Source organism: Colius striatus, chromosome 2 (genome assembly GCF_028858725.1).
Source record: "Colius striatus isolate bColStr4 chromosome 2, bColStr4.1.hap1, whole genome shotgun sequence".
NCBI lineage: Eukaryota > Metazoa > Chordata > Aves > Coliiformes > Coliidae > Colius > Colius striatus.
Window position 1 is genome coordinate 82,918,919 of NC_084760.1, and position 15,353 is coordinate 82,934,271.

At 37.2% G+C, this 15,353-nt stretch overlaps 1 protein-coding gene across 1 annotated transcript in view; it reads right to left on the minus strand.

Annotated features, from left to right (window-relative positions):
• Positions 1-15,353, minus strand: part of PRKCE (protein kinase C epsilon) — a 289,536-nt gene that overhangs the window by 175,644 nt on the left and 98,539 nt on the right. Inside the window, exon 2 of the mRNA XM_061991311.1 lies at positions 13,127-13,190. Coding sequence (XP_061847295.1) covers positions 13,127-13,190 — 64 coding nt within the window. The remainder of the gene's footprint in view (positions 1-13,126; positions 13,191-15,353) is intronic.

A 15,353-nucleotide genomic window follows, 5' to 3' on the forward strand; every position in this document is an offset into this window, starting at 1 on the left:
CAGTGTGCCCAACAAGTCAAGTGATCTGTCCAGTTGGTGGTAAGAGTTCCACTGACTCCTGCTGATAGTCAGGAAACTGGTGATAAGCCTGAAAAGATTACAGAAAGATGGGCCCATGCTATTTGATAGTTCATATTTGTAAATGTTAATAAGATCTCCTCCCAGTCTCCTCTTCTCTAGACTAGGCAGCCCCAGTTCCTGCAGTCTTTCCTCGTATGAAAGATGTTCCAGTCCCGAGGGTTGGCCTTGGCCGTAAACACTGAAGCAAAGAAGGCATTCAGTACTTTGCCTTCTCTGCATCCTCAAACACCAGGGCACTCAACATTGATACCAGTAAACTGAAGAAATAGTTTCCAGATGTTTAAAGACAGATTATTTTCCTAGATCCCCCCTTGCCATCCTTCTGCTGCTGATATACTTGAAAAATGCCTTATTACTGTCCTTAACGACCCTGGCTATTTTAGTGATGTAAATAAACACAATCAAGCTCTCTAAAGCAGCATCTTGACAAAACAGGAAATGTCATTTCTAATATTGATTACATCTCATAAAGGCTTAATGAAGAAATAAAATATATTTTGTACATGTTAAATGTCTGACATTCCCTGAGAAATCCACTACATTACTGCACATTGGGAGAAAAATCTAATTATGGACAATTAATTGCTCTCAAATTTAAAAGTACAACTAAAAAAGAATCAATCCTCTACTATATTCAGTAAAATGTTCCAAGAAAGGATTTTGAAAAGGTTCCCTGATTAAAATTTACTAACTACAGCCAGCAAAAAGAACAAATCCATAAAAAACAGCAAAAAAACCCCATCCCAAACTAAAAGTGCATTTAAGATTCAGAAACACAGATAAACTATATTTTAATAAGTGCAAGTTGATTACATTACATTACACTAAAGGTACTTTCTACTCTTTCAATGAAATTAACTGAAACTATGATACAAAATCAAATCTCAAGTCCTTTTCCAGTCTTTGTCAAACTCTTTTCTCTCAAAAATTTCCACTTAGTAATATTACCCGTGCAGAACAATAGGCAGATGTACCAGACAGTTGTTGATGCACAGAAGACTCTTGTCTGAATTCAAGATGGCAGATGTACAAGTTGCTCCAGTTACAGGGTTTAACCAGACAAAATTATCCTCATAAATGTTATTAAATAGTGGGTTCATCAGCGATTCTATTGCATACATAAAGAGCTATAATATTATTTTGGCTAAAGTACCACATTTGCACCAATCTTGAAGTGTATTCAGTATATTAACTATGCATTTGTATTCGCTCCAAAAATTGAACACGTGAAAACTGTGTGCTCTAAAATAAACATCTGTCATCACAGATATCAGCAAAATCTGCTGGAATGCATACAAACAAATTATAAAAAACTCACTTAGAATTCTTTACAAATTGTAACTCTATTTTCCTTCAGAAGCACTTGAAGGCATTGAAAATAAAGAATGCATTTAGTCCACAAGCTGTTCGAACACCAAGGTAAATCAGATACTGAAACTCAAACTGTTACATCTTAAAAAACCAAAAGTCCTGCTATTTAGAGTTTGCTTACTGAATTTGCTGCTAACAAGACCTGTTCTTCCCATTTTTCATCTGTTCAGCATATATTCTATGTGATGTTGACACTGAGATTTATAAAACACTGAAATATTTGTGAATGCTACTGCTGAATATAATATCAAATATAATGTTAATTGAGCACATGGAGGTGCATTGCTTGTTTACATAATCACTGAAATGCATAGGACCATTTCTGTAAAATTAAGAACTTATTAACTGAGGCAAAGCTTCAAACCCATTCTGATCTCTGCATCTGAAACTTTCTTCTGATGCAAAGACAATACCACAGTACTCATCCAGCTTTTACCATCTCCCACATAAAGTCCTTGCAGAGGATTACCATAAGAACCGTACTGTTAAATAGGCACTCTTTCAAAAAAGAAACCAGGATGGATTCAGTTCTTTGTCATACAACAGGTAAACACCACATCACATTTTTAATAAAGGCCAGACTAGATTTTCAAGTGCCCTGGCCACAGTCTGAATGTGATTATCCATTTGCAGAGTTTCATTTTTCTGAAATTTAAATGGGAAAATAAATGTTTTCTTCCTTTCCAGTTTTTTTCTTGCCTTATGATACTGCTGTGCAAATGTAAGCAATTACATTGCTCTGAAAGATACTTACAGCTGCTTCAGGTATTTCAGACTGAGGTGAACTGATCCTCTGTGTCACTTTTATCTATTGTGGAAAATTTATGAATTGCAGTGGAAGATGTTTCCTTTAAATAGTACCACTTAGAGCAGAGCAGAATTCTAAGGCGATGAGATGAAGTTAAAAATTGCTGTATTAAAGATTTCTTGAAAACACAGAGTCCAATAAAAAAGGAAAGGACATGTTTAGGAATTAATGAGAAAGATTCGGTTTCCTGGAATCAATCTGGAAATGATAAACAGAAAAATAAGTAGAATGGGCATATTTCTTTGTGTTCCTTTACAATATTGTAACATAAATGAGATTTTCTATCTGCTTTGTCTTGGAGGAAAGAGTTCTGCTGGTGCAAACTGGAGTTATTAAAACGCCTCAGATTTATTCAGTTTAAGTATTTTTCCTTAGATTCTGGTATTGCTTCATCATTTATTAACTGTTAAGTTTAGAGGGGGTGTGTGTGTTACACAAATGTAATTTCTGTTAAATACACCACAGCCTTAGTATAAGATAAATCAAGCATCTTCACCACATGCAGTAGCTCAAAATCTAACCTATCAGGCAGTTTAAGTTCCTAGTGTAGATTAAAATATGTATTTTACATTATTCCTGATATCACATATAATTATCTTTTTGGGGATAATTCATTAAAGAAATATAGCAGAAAGAATGAAAGCACACTAAAAGTCATAGCATGAAAAAAAAAGACAAAAGAGTAGGCAGTGCTTAAATCACTGTCTCAGCTTGTGATAGTTTCCTTTGCACAGTTCTTCTGAAAATCCAAAGAAATTATCAAAGGGCGTGACCTTTCTTTTTGGACCTACATTTTGCTTTTGTTGAAGCTTTCTTTTAAGAGCTCTTAACTTGCAGGTAATAAACATATGTTCCACTCAGTCATTTTTATGGCCAGAGATCGCCTTTTATAGTGGCAAAGCAATATTTCTCCTCACAGATACAAAGTGTCACGAAAATGCTCTAGCAAAGGAAAGGGTAAGTTCTGAAGGACAGATAAAGGCACCTATGGAAAATTAAATGCTCTAGGTCATTATTTTAGAGGTAACTCCTATTACACAGAACAACAGTTTACCACAGGAATACTAGCCTTTCAGATAAATTGTATCTGCAGGAAGGTGAGGCATGGGTGAAATTGTACCTGCAGGGGTGAGGCAGGAGAGTGTGCAAACACCACTGGAGTTTTTAATTTGATACTTTTCTCCAGTTTTCTTTAAAAAAACACACTAAGCATATGCAATAGTAAATTTAAACATGCCTATTCCAAGTGTCTTGCACAATTTTGATTAAAAAAAATCAACATTTGGAAATCAGAGTTTTTACTACATAAATGGAGAAGAGATGGACAGCAGTTTAGAACATGGTATGTACATGAGTTTCATTACTTTTCTATTTCAGTCTAAATTTCCTAAATTTCCTTAAACAAGTACAAACTCTTGCAGTATAACACACAGGCGTCTTTAAACCACATCTTCTATGAGTATCTTGCTCCCTGTGAGGCACTTGTTTTGGCAAACAGCTAGATTCCTGCCAAGAAAAGGTCATCGATCTTTGCCTAAAAAGCTTGAGCCAGTTTATACAGTAAGGGTTTATTACAGACACACAATGCTTACCAGATGTTCAATCAACTAACTGTAAACAGTCCATGGGATGGCTATAAATCCAGGGAGAGATGTTCATTATGAAGGTTTTTGCCACACAAATTCAAAATTACATAAGCATCCTTTGAAGAACCTCTTCACTGAGCAGTGCAATTTAAAAGGATAATGCACCAACAGACTGAATTGTCATCAAGTGCTGAGCTGCATTTGCATTGATACCTTTAGAAAGCATTTGGCCTTTGAAAAGTTAGCCTGCAAGGTTAATTTCCCAACCAAATGCTTAAGACATTACTGAAGTCAATGTTAACTTGCAAGAGCAGAGAATGTAATGCAGATTCTCACACTATTATTTCACAGCTCCCCTCTCAGGCTTTCCAGTTATTGTCATGCAGGTAACAATACACAAACATCTGCCATCTTATGCCATGCTACCAATAGATGAAATTTTTGTCTCAGAAGAAACACACTTCCTACCATATCAACAAGTAAATATGCACAATAGTCAGAGATGAATTACATTTATATACTGGTATTAACTTATTCTAAAAGAATTAGGAAAACAAGAGCTTTACTTCAAGTCGTTCATTTGAGATATAACAAAGTTGTCTGTTGAGCATTATAATCTTCAAGTTTCCACATTCGTATAAATGCAATACTTGAAGCAGAGTTTGGATTTTGGGGTTTTTAGGATTTGTTTGTTTAGGAGCTTTGTGTTTTGGTTTTTCTTTTTTTTTTTAAAAAAACAAACCTCGAGATTTTAATGGGTAAAGATTTCTTCCAGTTGTAAACACTATCATAAAATAGATGAATAGTCCCAAGAAGAGAAAGGAAAAAACCTACAAAAAAAAATGTCATTACTGCAATAAGCATTCACACTTCAGCACAGAGTTATTTTAAGATTAAACCAAATAAGATATAGTTTTGAATTACTTCTCCTAAGAGGAGAAAAGGAAAGCACAGAAGAAGGAGAAAACCTTGAAAATCAGTTTAAGCTTCTTTTATTTCATAGATTTTACTCTTTTCCCTCACTTGTGGTTTGAATGAGTGCTGATCTTTTGGTACTAAAAAAAAAAAGCTGAATACAGAAAAAATAATCTGCCATAAAATCAAACAAACTCAAAACTTCAACACCGCATCATAATAATTATACACTGCATAATGACTTTTGAAGACAAAGATCCCAATTATATTTGAGGATGGCTCACACACTACTGCTTGCTGTTGTTCTGTTAAAGCAAAAAAGCTTACAGAAGGAAAACTAAAATGCTAGCGTAGAGTTCTACCTTTACCCAAGCTATGAATAAATATGTGAAATTAAGCCTTTAGAAGAAGTAAGAGTCCTCCTCACTGAGACTGAACAGAGCAGAGCATAAAATGTGTGCTTGGTTTCTCTGACTGGATTTTTTGCTTTACAGTGAGAAGGGAGGAAAGCTATACAATACAGAGACTTCAGACCCTATTTCCCTGAGCGCACAATATTCTTGAGAACATTCAGAGGGAGTTGTATTTGTGAAGGAGCTCTAATTTGTAAGTGACTAAAGACAGAAATCATCCAGTTAGCACAGCCAGCTCAACACCATCCCGTTCAGACAGTTTCAGATTATTTTAACTTCCAGAAGAAGCCCTGTCCTTGAGTCTAAAAATGTAATGTTCATGTGGCTTACTGAGTCTTGGTTAACAGGCATCAGGTAGCATCCTTATTTCACAGGTACTTTACATTTTATCCTAGAAGACTGCCTGCCATGACAGATCCATTAGTGGAGATTCTTTCAACCCCATCTACAGCTCTGGAGAACCAGCAGAGGTTCCTTTTGGCCTCCCCAAGGGCAGTACACTTTGATTCTACCTCTGCTTCTCCCCAGACTCTGTATGTATGGCTTCTTCTAGCCAGACATTAAAATACAGAAGAAGCTAAGGATGTGTGTGTTGAATGCTCAGTCAAATTTTGGGCTACAAAATAAGAGATAAGGTCTCTGCAGTAAAGCTATTAAGGCCTCAATGATTCTTCTTTTCCATATGTTTACCATAAGTGCATAAGTTACAGAATCATGAAATGTTAAGGGTTGGAAAGGAACCCAAAAGATCATCTAGTCCAACCTCTCTGCCAGAGCAGGACTACACCTAGAGTAGGTCACACAGGAACTCATCCAGCTGTGTTTTGAATGCCTCCAGAGAAGGAGACTCAATAACCCATCTGGGCAGCCTGTGCCAGTGCTCCCTGACCCTCACAGTGAAGAAATTCTTCCTTGTATTTCTTTGGAATCTCTTGTGTTCCACTTTATACCCATTGCCCCTTGTCCTATCATTGGCCATCATTGAGAAGAGCCTGGCTCCATCCTCCTGACACCCACCCTTTACATATTTGTAAACATTAATGAGGTCACCCCTCAGTCTCCTCCAAGCTAAAGAGCCCCAGCTCCCTCAGCCTTTCATGAGAGATCCCCCAATCATCTTGGTGGCCCTACACTGAACTCTTTCCAGCAGCTCCCTGTCCTTGACTTGAGTTGCTATAAAACACATTCTCCATCCACTCTATTTAAAAAACAAAACACCCCAATGTAGAAAAGACATAACATTTGTAAATAAGTGGTTAAACCAGCACAGATGAAATAAATACAAGAAAGAAGACTGACTCCTGAGTTAAAATCTTGAAATGCAATTATTAGCTGTGAAAACTTGGAGATTAAATTGAAACTTTCTTTTAGAGAAAGAAGCTACTGCCAGGAGGAATATCGAAGTTGAGCCAGATAAATCCCAATGGAAAAGATTTATCAGTGGGAATAAAGAACAATTTTTACCTTCTAAAAAACTGAGAAACATTTCTAGAAAAAAAATGAGCTGTTCCCCACCTAATGGAATAATATTCAGCTGAGGTCTATCTACATAGCCATATAACAGAAATTCTGAACAAACACAAGCATTCCTTCACAGCTTGTTCAAAACTTCAAGATCAGAAGTTGGTGGCTATCAGAAATTCATGTTCTGTTTGTTCAATCTCTCAATAGCGCTATAAATGTCCCCAAATGGCAGCAAACAGAGATGATAAAAAAACCTGAATTCATGTAATTTAGTCTGTAGTCTCTGTTCATACAGTGCCAAGCATGACCAAATCTCATTTTCTGGGCTAAAAAGAATAATTAATGATGATGATGACAATGACTACAAAACAGTCTAAGGAACAAAGCTCTGACAAATGGATACATTAGGAATTGTAGAGATGGCTTTCAATCCAGGAGGATATTGTCTGCTAAGAGATCTTTGCAAAAGGATGCTACAATATGTTGCAGAAATTGCACTTTTTCTTTCTGTATTGACTCTACCAAATTTGGATGCTTGGAACAAACCCTGTGGATATTCTGATTAACAAGCTGTTACTGTGTTACAGATTAATCAGGTATGAGACCCAAAAATGGCATTAAGAAGCAAATCCTGCTTTTACTGATACTATTGTCCTTTTTCCTGAAGAACTTCTGCCATAACATACCCCAATCAGCAATAATTGTAATTACAAAATGGAAAGCCTTAAAGTAAATGAGCTAAGAACTGGCAAACCTCTTCTAAACTCATATAATTACGTACAAAACCTGTTGTAGTCGTAAGTCTAAGGACTCCTTTGCTGGAAATCTCAATGCAAAAGGTCAAATAAACAATCTAAACAAAGTGTTTTACATTCACTGCCATGACTTCAGCTAACAGGCTTTGTTATTAAATATCACCTTGAAACTTGAGTATCTTATGAGCACAAGAAGCTGAAGATGAATGTATTAGAAGGTGTAACCTTTTGTGACTACATAACTTATAAACATACAGAAGAATTTCCAATTGACTGCTTTCTGAAGTACCTACCACCTCTAGCATGAGCTATGGTGTTTTACTGCAATTCAATTGCCCATTCGAAAATGAAGAATCTGTAACTGTACAGAAAGGCAACTTGGCAAATGGGATATCTAACAATGAAAATCATTACAATTGACTAGATATAATAGGTAGAGTTTTGAATAGTTCTTAAATTTTTATTACATGTTATCTATAATAAATATAGTAAGAAAAAAACTAGCATGTCGCGGTCATTCTAAAGTCATTCTGTAGTTCAGTACGGATCTACAGCAAATGGTATTTTAGTTTGTAAGTCACCATAAGTAACTGTATATATTTCTGTCACACATAAACAGATAATTCCAGAGAAAGAAGAAATGTACAATGACAAATGCAGGGAGGTCACAAGCTTTTAAACGTAGCAGTATCTGTCTTTCCATCTGTACAAAAATGACTTGGTTGAAAATGTTTTTAATCATTCCTCAGGCAATTCACCTCCCTTACCCACTTGGTGGTCATCTGTTATTCCAGTTTATGAATTGAATCATTGTCATCATATTAGTTACATTTTAAACTTTCAGACTGCATTTGGATCTTGATCAGCTACAACAGAGCTCTTATGTATTTCTGAACCAATTTAAAAAACTTCACTGATAAAACTCTGCAAGCACTAAAACAGATGAAAAAACACTGTGAAGGCACGTCAATAAAACAGTCAATGAGTGCGCTTCAGCCTAGAAATAATGTATACACTACAGCAACACTGAACTAATATAGAAGATCAATATGACCTTGGACAATGAGCATCACTGAAGAAATGAGCAAGATAGCATATCTTACAGAGTCTCCTGTTCATTGAAAGACTGATAAACAGATAGCCCTGTCAGAAGTTGAAGATGTATGACTAAAAAGCTGAGCAATTGTTAGACTCGGTTTGGAAAGTAACAGAAAATAAACATGACAGACATTTCCCAAGGGAATTACTTCTTACAAACAGTCTACTAAAACCTGATTTTCTTCTAACTGCATATACAAAGTGGATTCACCAGATGTTTGGTTAATGGCAGATTACATGCTTTGCAAGCCTGACAGTATATTCTGGCAGAGTAACAACAACAATCACCACCCATATTTTGAGCTGATCTCCCAAAAGAAAGTTATCAGAAATACTTATTCCAGTACGTGGCTCAATGAACTTCAGCAAAAAATTCCAACTAATACAGATGGATGCTGTGTTGGGTCCACAGGAGCTCTATCTGTTTGTCTGATCAAAAAGACTTGGTTTTAAAATATCCCTTAAAGTTCTGAGTGTGCAGTTACAATTTGTCTGCTTTTATAAATAGTTTTTTACTGATTAACTGTTGCAGATATTTTAGCCTGTAAATGGATACCTTAGTGTGTATCTACATTTGGGAAGTTTCCACTGACAACAGATGTTTCCATTCATGGGAAACACAAATACATATTTACTCTGAATGCATAGAGTAATTTTAAATAAAGTAAATCTACAGAAGGTAAATAACCTTGCAGACCAATTTTGTCATAGCAAGTCTAAAGACATGAATCACAGGTGTTACAGAAAAACTGGTGATGTAGTTTACAATGTAGAATGTTAGAAATGTATTTTAAGAGCTGTTTTCTCTCCCTGCTCCTATTTCCAGATCACCAAAGCATGCTGAAGCATTGTGCAGAACTGCTTTTGAAAGCACTATATGTGAATGTTAAAGCTTCAGCAGAAAAACTGAAATGCTAACTTTTGAGGACCTCACTTTCTGGGTGATAAACAGTTTATTTAGCATTTTCTTTTCAGCACGTGGGCCAGACAGTTTCTACTACAGAATTTACAAAAGATTGCTAAAATAAATAGTTACTCACTCTCCCTCTCAGTGCAGAACAAACATTCAGAAGCTATAAGCAGGCTCCAAAACAAGATTAGTGTAAAAAAGGTGATGCTAAAAATGTTCCTATTGGGTTTGTTGTTGCTCTTGTGAGGGCTTTCTATACAGTTTACTTTCCACTTCTCAGAGTCAACTGTTTGTGTTTTCCAACCTTTTTCTGCTTTAAAGACTAGAATTGAATGGGAGCAAGTTCTGGAAAACTATGTTTTCAGAAAAAATCCAAATTCCTTGAGATTTAAGATTCCACTAGAGAGTTGGCAACACCGCAAGATACTCAGGGGAAAGCAGTCTCCTAACAAGTCTCCAAACAGCCTCCTAACAAGTGCACTGTTACTGCTAGAGAAGTAGAGCTTCTCCTTCAGGCAGCTTCTGAAAGAAATCTCACAATACTGGAAGTGTCAGAGAAGCTGGCACAGCTCCATGGATTTGTAGCTTGTATTCAGAATGGGAAAAAAAATTGCTAGTAGCAAAGCCAGCCTCTTTCTACTGTTCCACATAAAAATACCTGCCAGTTGCTGCTTATTGGTATCTAAGGTGTCTCTCAGCAAGTCTGCCTCAATGCATTAGGGAGAGACCAAAGTACTCTTTACCTTCCTTTGTAATCTGCTATATTTTCATCAGTCCTACACACCTAAGTCATGTGATGAATGTCCAGGAATGATTCAGATAGAAGAGGGGGGAGAAAGAAAAGAAATTGTGTACTTTTTTTGAGGAAGTCAGCTTATAACAATGAACTGTTCTCATTGTTTTGTCATTCATGTGGCAAAGTGCAGAAGGACAAGCAATCTGGTAGCTGGGACTATGGGAAATTTAATTTTAAAGAGGTATATAGTAACATCTTATGTGAATATGACATAAAAACTTGCAAAAACTACTGAAAATATACTACTAATGGGGATGTTTCTTACTTAGCCACTATTTAGGATATGTAAACTTTCCATTCACATAGTGATTTACTCATGTACAGGCTCACTTGCAAAATTGGGGATTCTGCTTCTTAGAGGCAATCTTAGAGGCTCTCCACTCATATTAATGGATTAAACTAATCTTAAGTCACTTATACCCAAACAGAATTTGAATATCTATCTTAAAAATCTTTTAGAAGTGCCAAATAACTGAAATTACATTATTGATTGCTGATAATTGGAAACTGACATATATGACACATAAGAAACAAGTCCAGTTTTCAGTACATGCAATTACAAGACAATATTGGTTGGCAGGAATACAGTACATCTCAATGGCCCAGATATTCTTATTGCCTATTATATTAAAAAAATATTGCTAACTGAAAAACATGTAACACAGTTGCTTCTTCCAATTAAAATTTCTGCTACACGTATTTTTATTTTTATAAATTGTCATACTTTTCCCTTTCAGAATTCAAGATAAAATAATGACACGAAAAATATGACATGAAAAGAATGCTATGTACTCTGCTGCTCTCCACAGCAAAGACTCCAGTTCAAAAACCACAATCCTGGTTAATAAACTAGGTAAAGAGTAGCAATCACCTCAACCAACCCCAGCCCGTCAAAAGTGATACATTTAGTCTAACCTTAATCTCATGTTCCTTTTAAAGTCAATTACTACAGATGAACTAGAGTCAACTTTCCCATTGAAATGCATAAAATACGTATGAGGTGTACAACATTTATATACATATTTATCTATGTATAAGTATATAGATGAAATGAACAGGCATTTTTGAAACATAGACTAAGTTACTTTCCATGTGGGTTCACTACAGAAAGATGCACACAGTTCTTATGTTAAACTAGATGCTTCACTAAAACAACTTTATGAGAGGAGACTCATCCAAAAATATCTAGGCCTCAGCCCTAATATAGTAATCTAAAAAAAGAATTTCATAACATTGCTAACAAAACACCATAAAGACAGTTTACGAACTGTTGTACAAACCTGGCCCAATCTCCCTTGTGAGGAAAATTGTAACTTTCCTACAGAACTTTTAGAAATACTTCTGCACAACACTTTTCCACTAGTATAGGAAAGCTCTAAATCTATACAAGTTCTATCGCATTCAAAACCAACTTCTCCAGGGTTCTGCCAAATTCACACTAACTAGATTCTCTTGGTCTTCCCAAGGGCTTCTCATAAGACAGCGTTTCCTAAGCTGTTTTCCCTTAATGGCCTGTTAGCGTTTGAGTGCTCCCCTTCAATGTTAATGTAGCGACACAAAGTCTAGTTCTGCAAATTTCTTTTCAAGCACCATTCACAGTGTCACAGGATAATGCACCACACAAATACAGGAGACATTACCACAGACAGTTTTTTCTTTTATTGTAGAAAATTTTATACAGAGTTCTAAAGACATTTTTGAAGGACAATATTAGCACCACTCTTCCTGCCTTTTGACAGTTCAAGACACCTGAATACATCTTGAGATGGAACAGTAACACTATGCTCACCTGCATATCAATTAGCTATCAGTGGAAGGTTGGAAGAACATCTGCCTGCCCCATGATTTAACCACACCAATGCCTTTAACTACATTTTAGTTCCATCATTGGCAAGACACATGGAAATTACTAATACTTTCTTCAACATGCAGGAAGAAGAAAAAGCAGAGCATATCTTATAGGGGTACGAAATGAGGCTACAAGATGAAATTCAAATAATACTTTTCTTTTAAAATTCAAGATTTATAGCAATATGTGTTTTTGCTGTCAGTAATTGGTTTGAGCATAATGATGCATTACAAATAACAGAAATATAAATGCATCCTTCTGCTGTTTCTCAACAGTGTCAGGCCAAATAATTTTATTTCATAGCATTTTCTGCTTCAGCTCCTGTCAGGTTTTATGCGATTTTTTTTTATGTACTATGAAATAACAACCACCTCATTTAGCTGAGCTCTATGAGCTACTGAGGAAAGCTGATCAGTGGACAGAATTTAAAATAATCAAATATAAATCTGTCATCTAGATGATTTCAGCAGGTCAGGTTGTCGAGACCATGAATAAGATACACAAGTTTGTGTCTTCATAAATTCCCTTATTACCTGAATATAACACCTGATTCTGTTTCCACTTCAGAGCAGAAAAATATCTTAAGAATTTAATAAATATCCATCTTACATCTTTTTTTTTCCCCAGCATGTTATTGCTGTGTCATAAAAATTAAAACATCTCTTATCATTACAATGTTTTGGTTGTTACTTTGCTTGAAAAAGACAACATTTAGTAGGAAAAATAAAGAGCAAATAAGCTCTTCCCCCCATCTCTGACATCTCATCATTTCTGCCTCCATAATGGTTAGCATTCTTCTAAAAATAATAATTAGGAAGTTTCTTCTGAAAATTAATACTGCTAAGCTATCCTCATTTCATTACTGTCCTTTTAGCTGATATTGTTACTATCAGCAATCAACAGAGTACGATGAACTGCAACTGCTCATGGACTCTAAGGCAGAAAATATGTCTACTTTACCTTGAGCTCATAGAGATTTAAGAGGATATTGACCAAACACATCCTCTAATACTTCCATTGCAGGGACCCTTGGAAGATTCCATTCACAAAAGAATAAGATAAAATGTTGAAAGTCCCTACCTTCACCTGATGATCCTGAAAGGTCTATGATGACATACAGTCTCCCTTCTGGCTCCAAGTCAATCTGCAATCAAGAAAAGAATTAGAAAAAAAACCACCTTAGAATGGCTTCCAAAGCAAGTGACTGCATATTCAGGAAACAAAGTTTCCAAAACGTGTAAAGCCGAAGTGTGGGCAGGACACATGGGCAGGTCTACAGTTTACTGCCAACAGAGCAAATTGGTGTTGAGGACCCTGCAACTTCACTGAAGTAGAAGTGTGTATGCCCTTAACACTTCAAAAGTTTCAACTCAGTAAATTTTACAAATCAAACATCATCCTTTTGCATCACTAATTCCATGTAGACAGGGAAAAAAGTTAATAAGTACTGAAAAACTTTTTTACTGCAATTTATACTGAGCTTAGATATGCAAATGCGAAAAACAACACTGTGACCTATTCAGATCCCAGCAAGACGTATCAGCTCTGGTCACAGAATGGGGGAAATGAACACACACAGCTCATATGGTCAGTTAACACGTGTTTATAATACTCCCTTTGTATCCACATTGGGTCAAAGAAATACATGCTTTATCCTCATTTTCTGACATACAATATTTGTTTATTTCTGCACCACTCTGGTAGATTTTAAGGAGTCTTTGCTCTTGTGGAGATCACTTTCACTCAGAATGAAATACAGGGGTAGTATATCAAGCTGATGTACTTCAAGATTTCACAGGCTGTGGGAATAATCTGCTGTACATTTACGCACCTCAACAAAGAGCTCATTACAAATTCTCCTGTATTTTACCACACATTTCATCATCAACTCTAAATGCTGCTAGATTTGAGTACCTTAATGGTGTCCCACACATTTCAGACAATTTTTGCTATCACTCATCTCTCAAAACTTAAACTAACTAAAACACTATGTAACCGATAGCTCTTACTGTCTCAGAACAGTTAGCATACAATTTCAGAGACTGAGTGAAGCAATGTGGTGTGCATTAATACTGTATTTTCATTCTGCTTTAAAAAGTAAAACACATAGATGAAACTGCATGCCCACTGCCACAGTGCCTGAAGGGGCTTTGTCTGACAGTGTCTGTCCCACTGCTCCAGCCAGGAGTGGGCAGCCAGGGAGGCACCAGGTCAGCCCCAGCCCTCAGTGCCAGGCACCTCCTGGGGGACTGGAGCAGGCCAAGGCCAGGGCCAGCATGGGATGTAGGTCTACCAGCTCAGCAGGCCCCAAGGCATGGCAAGGCCAGGGGAGCTGGAGCCCAGATCTGCAGCAGCAGCACTGGAGCAGGGGGCTGACAGTCCTGGGGTTGACATGGGCTCCTGAGCCATGGGCAGAGTGGGGGGAACCCCGAGGGACAAACAGGAACACTGGGGCTTGTTAGTGCCCTCCCGGACTTCAGGAGATCAGGCCACATACCAAACCAGGATACATGGGGCAGGTGAGAAAACAGAAAAAGGAGATATGCCCCCAAATGCTCCTTCTTCCTCCAAGTGAAAATGCATCAGCACTGCTGGTACCAGATCAAGCAGATGCAGGGCAAAAAGAATAGGGTCCAGCTAAACCCTGCTCTCCATGGGCAGAAACCTCAGAATTTTCACGACACCTCTACTACACTGAAGCAACCACATGCAGGACTTGTGGCTAGGAAAGGGGGTAAATTCCCTCCCACCACGACCCTCCTCCTCCTGCAGCATGCTGCTTTGCCACAACAAGGGAAGGTGGGCCTGCTTTATCATGACAGCAAACAACACTCAGCTGCCTCTGAAGTCACAAACAACATTAGGGTATGGCACTAGGCCAGAACAAGATGATAATGAGGAGGTCACCAATTCACACTAATAACTCAGGAGACCAACCTGTTGGTCTTTACAAATTAACAAGCAAATGAGAAGAGAAAGGAGACACCCAAAATGTCTGGGCTATGCCAGACTTTGCCTGGCTGTATTCAGCAGGCAGCTTCATGGGGCCTTTTTTTTTCACCTAAAGGTTTTTCTCATCACCTGAGAGGACCTTTACAAGACAAGCACCTCTGCTGTTTCCCTCTTTTGGGCCACAGCTGCTGAATGCATCAGGGTGACATAAGCTCCTCCCTCCACGAATCAGCTTCTCATAAAAACACTTCTGTGCCATTCAAGAACAAGCCAGTAGAGGAGTTCACAGGCCCAGCTGGCTTATGTCATCAGACCAATGGATCAAGAAAATTATCTCAGCAGCTGTATTGTAAAT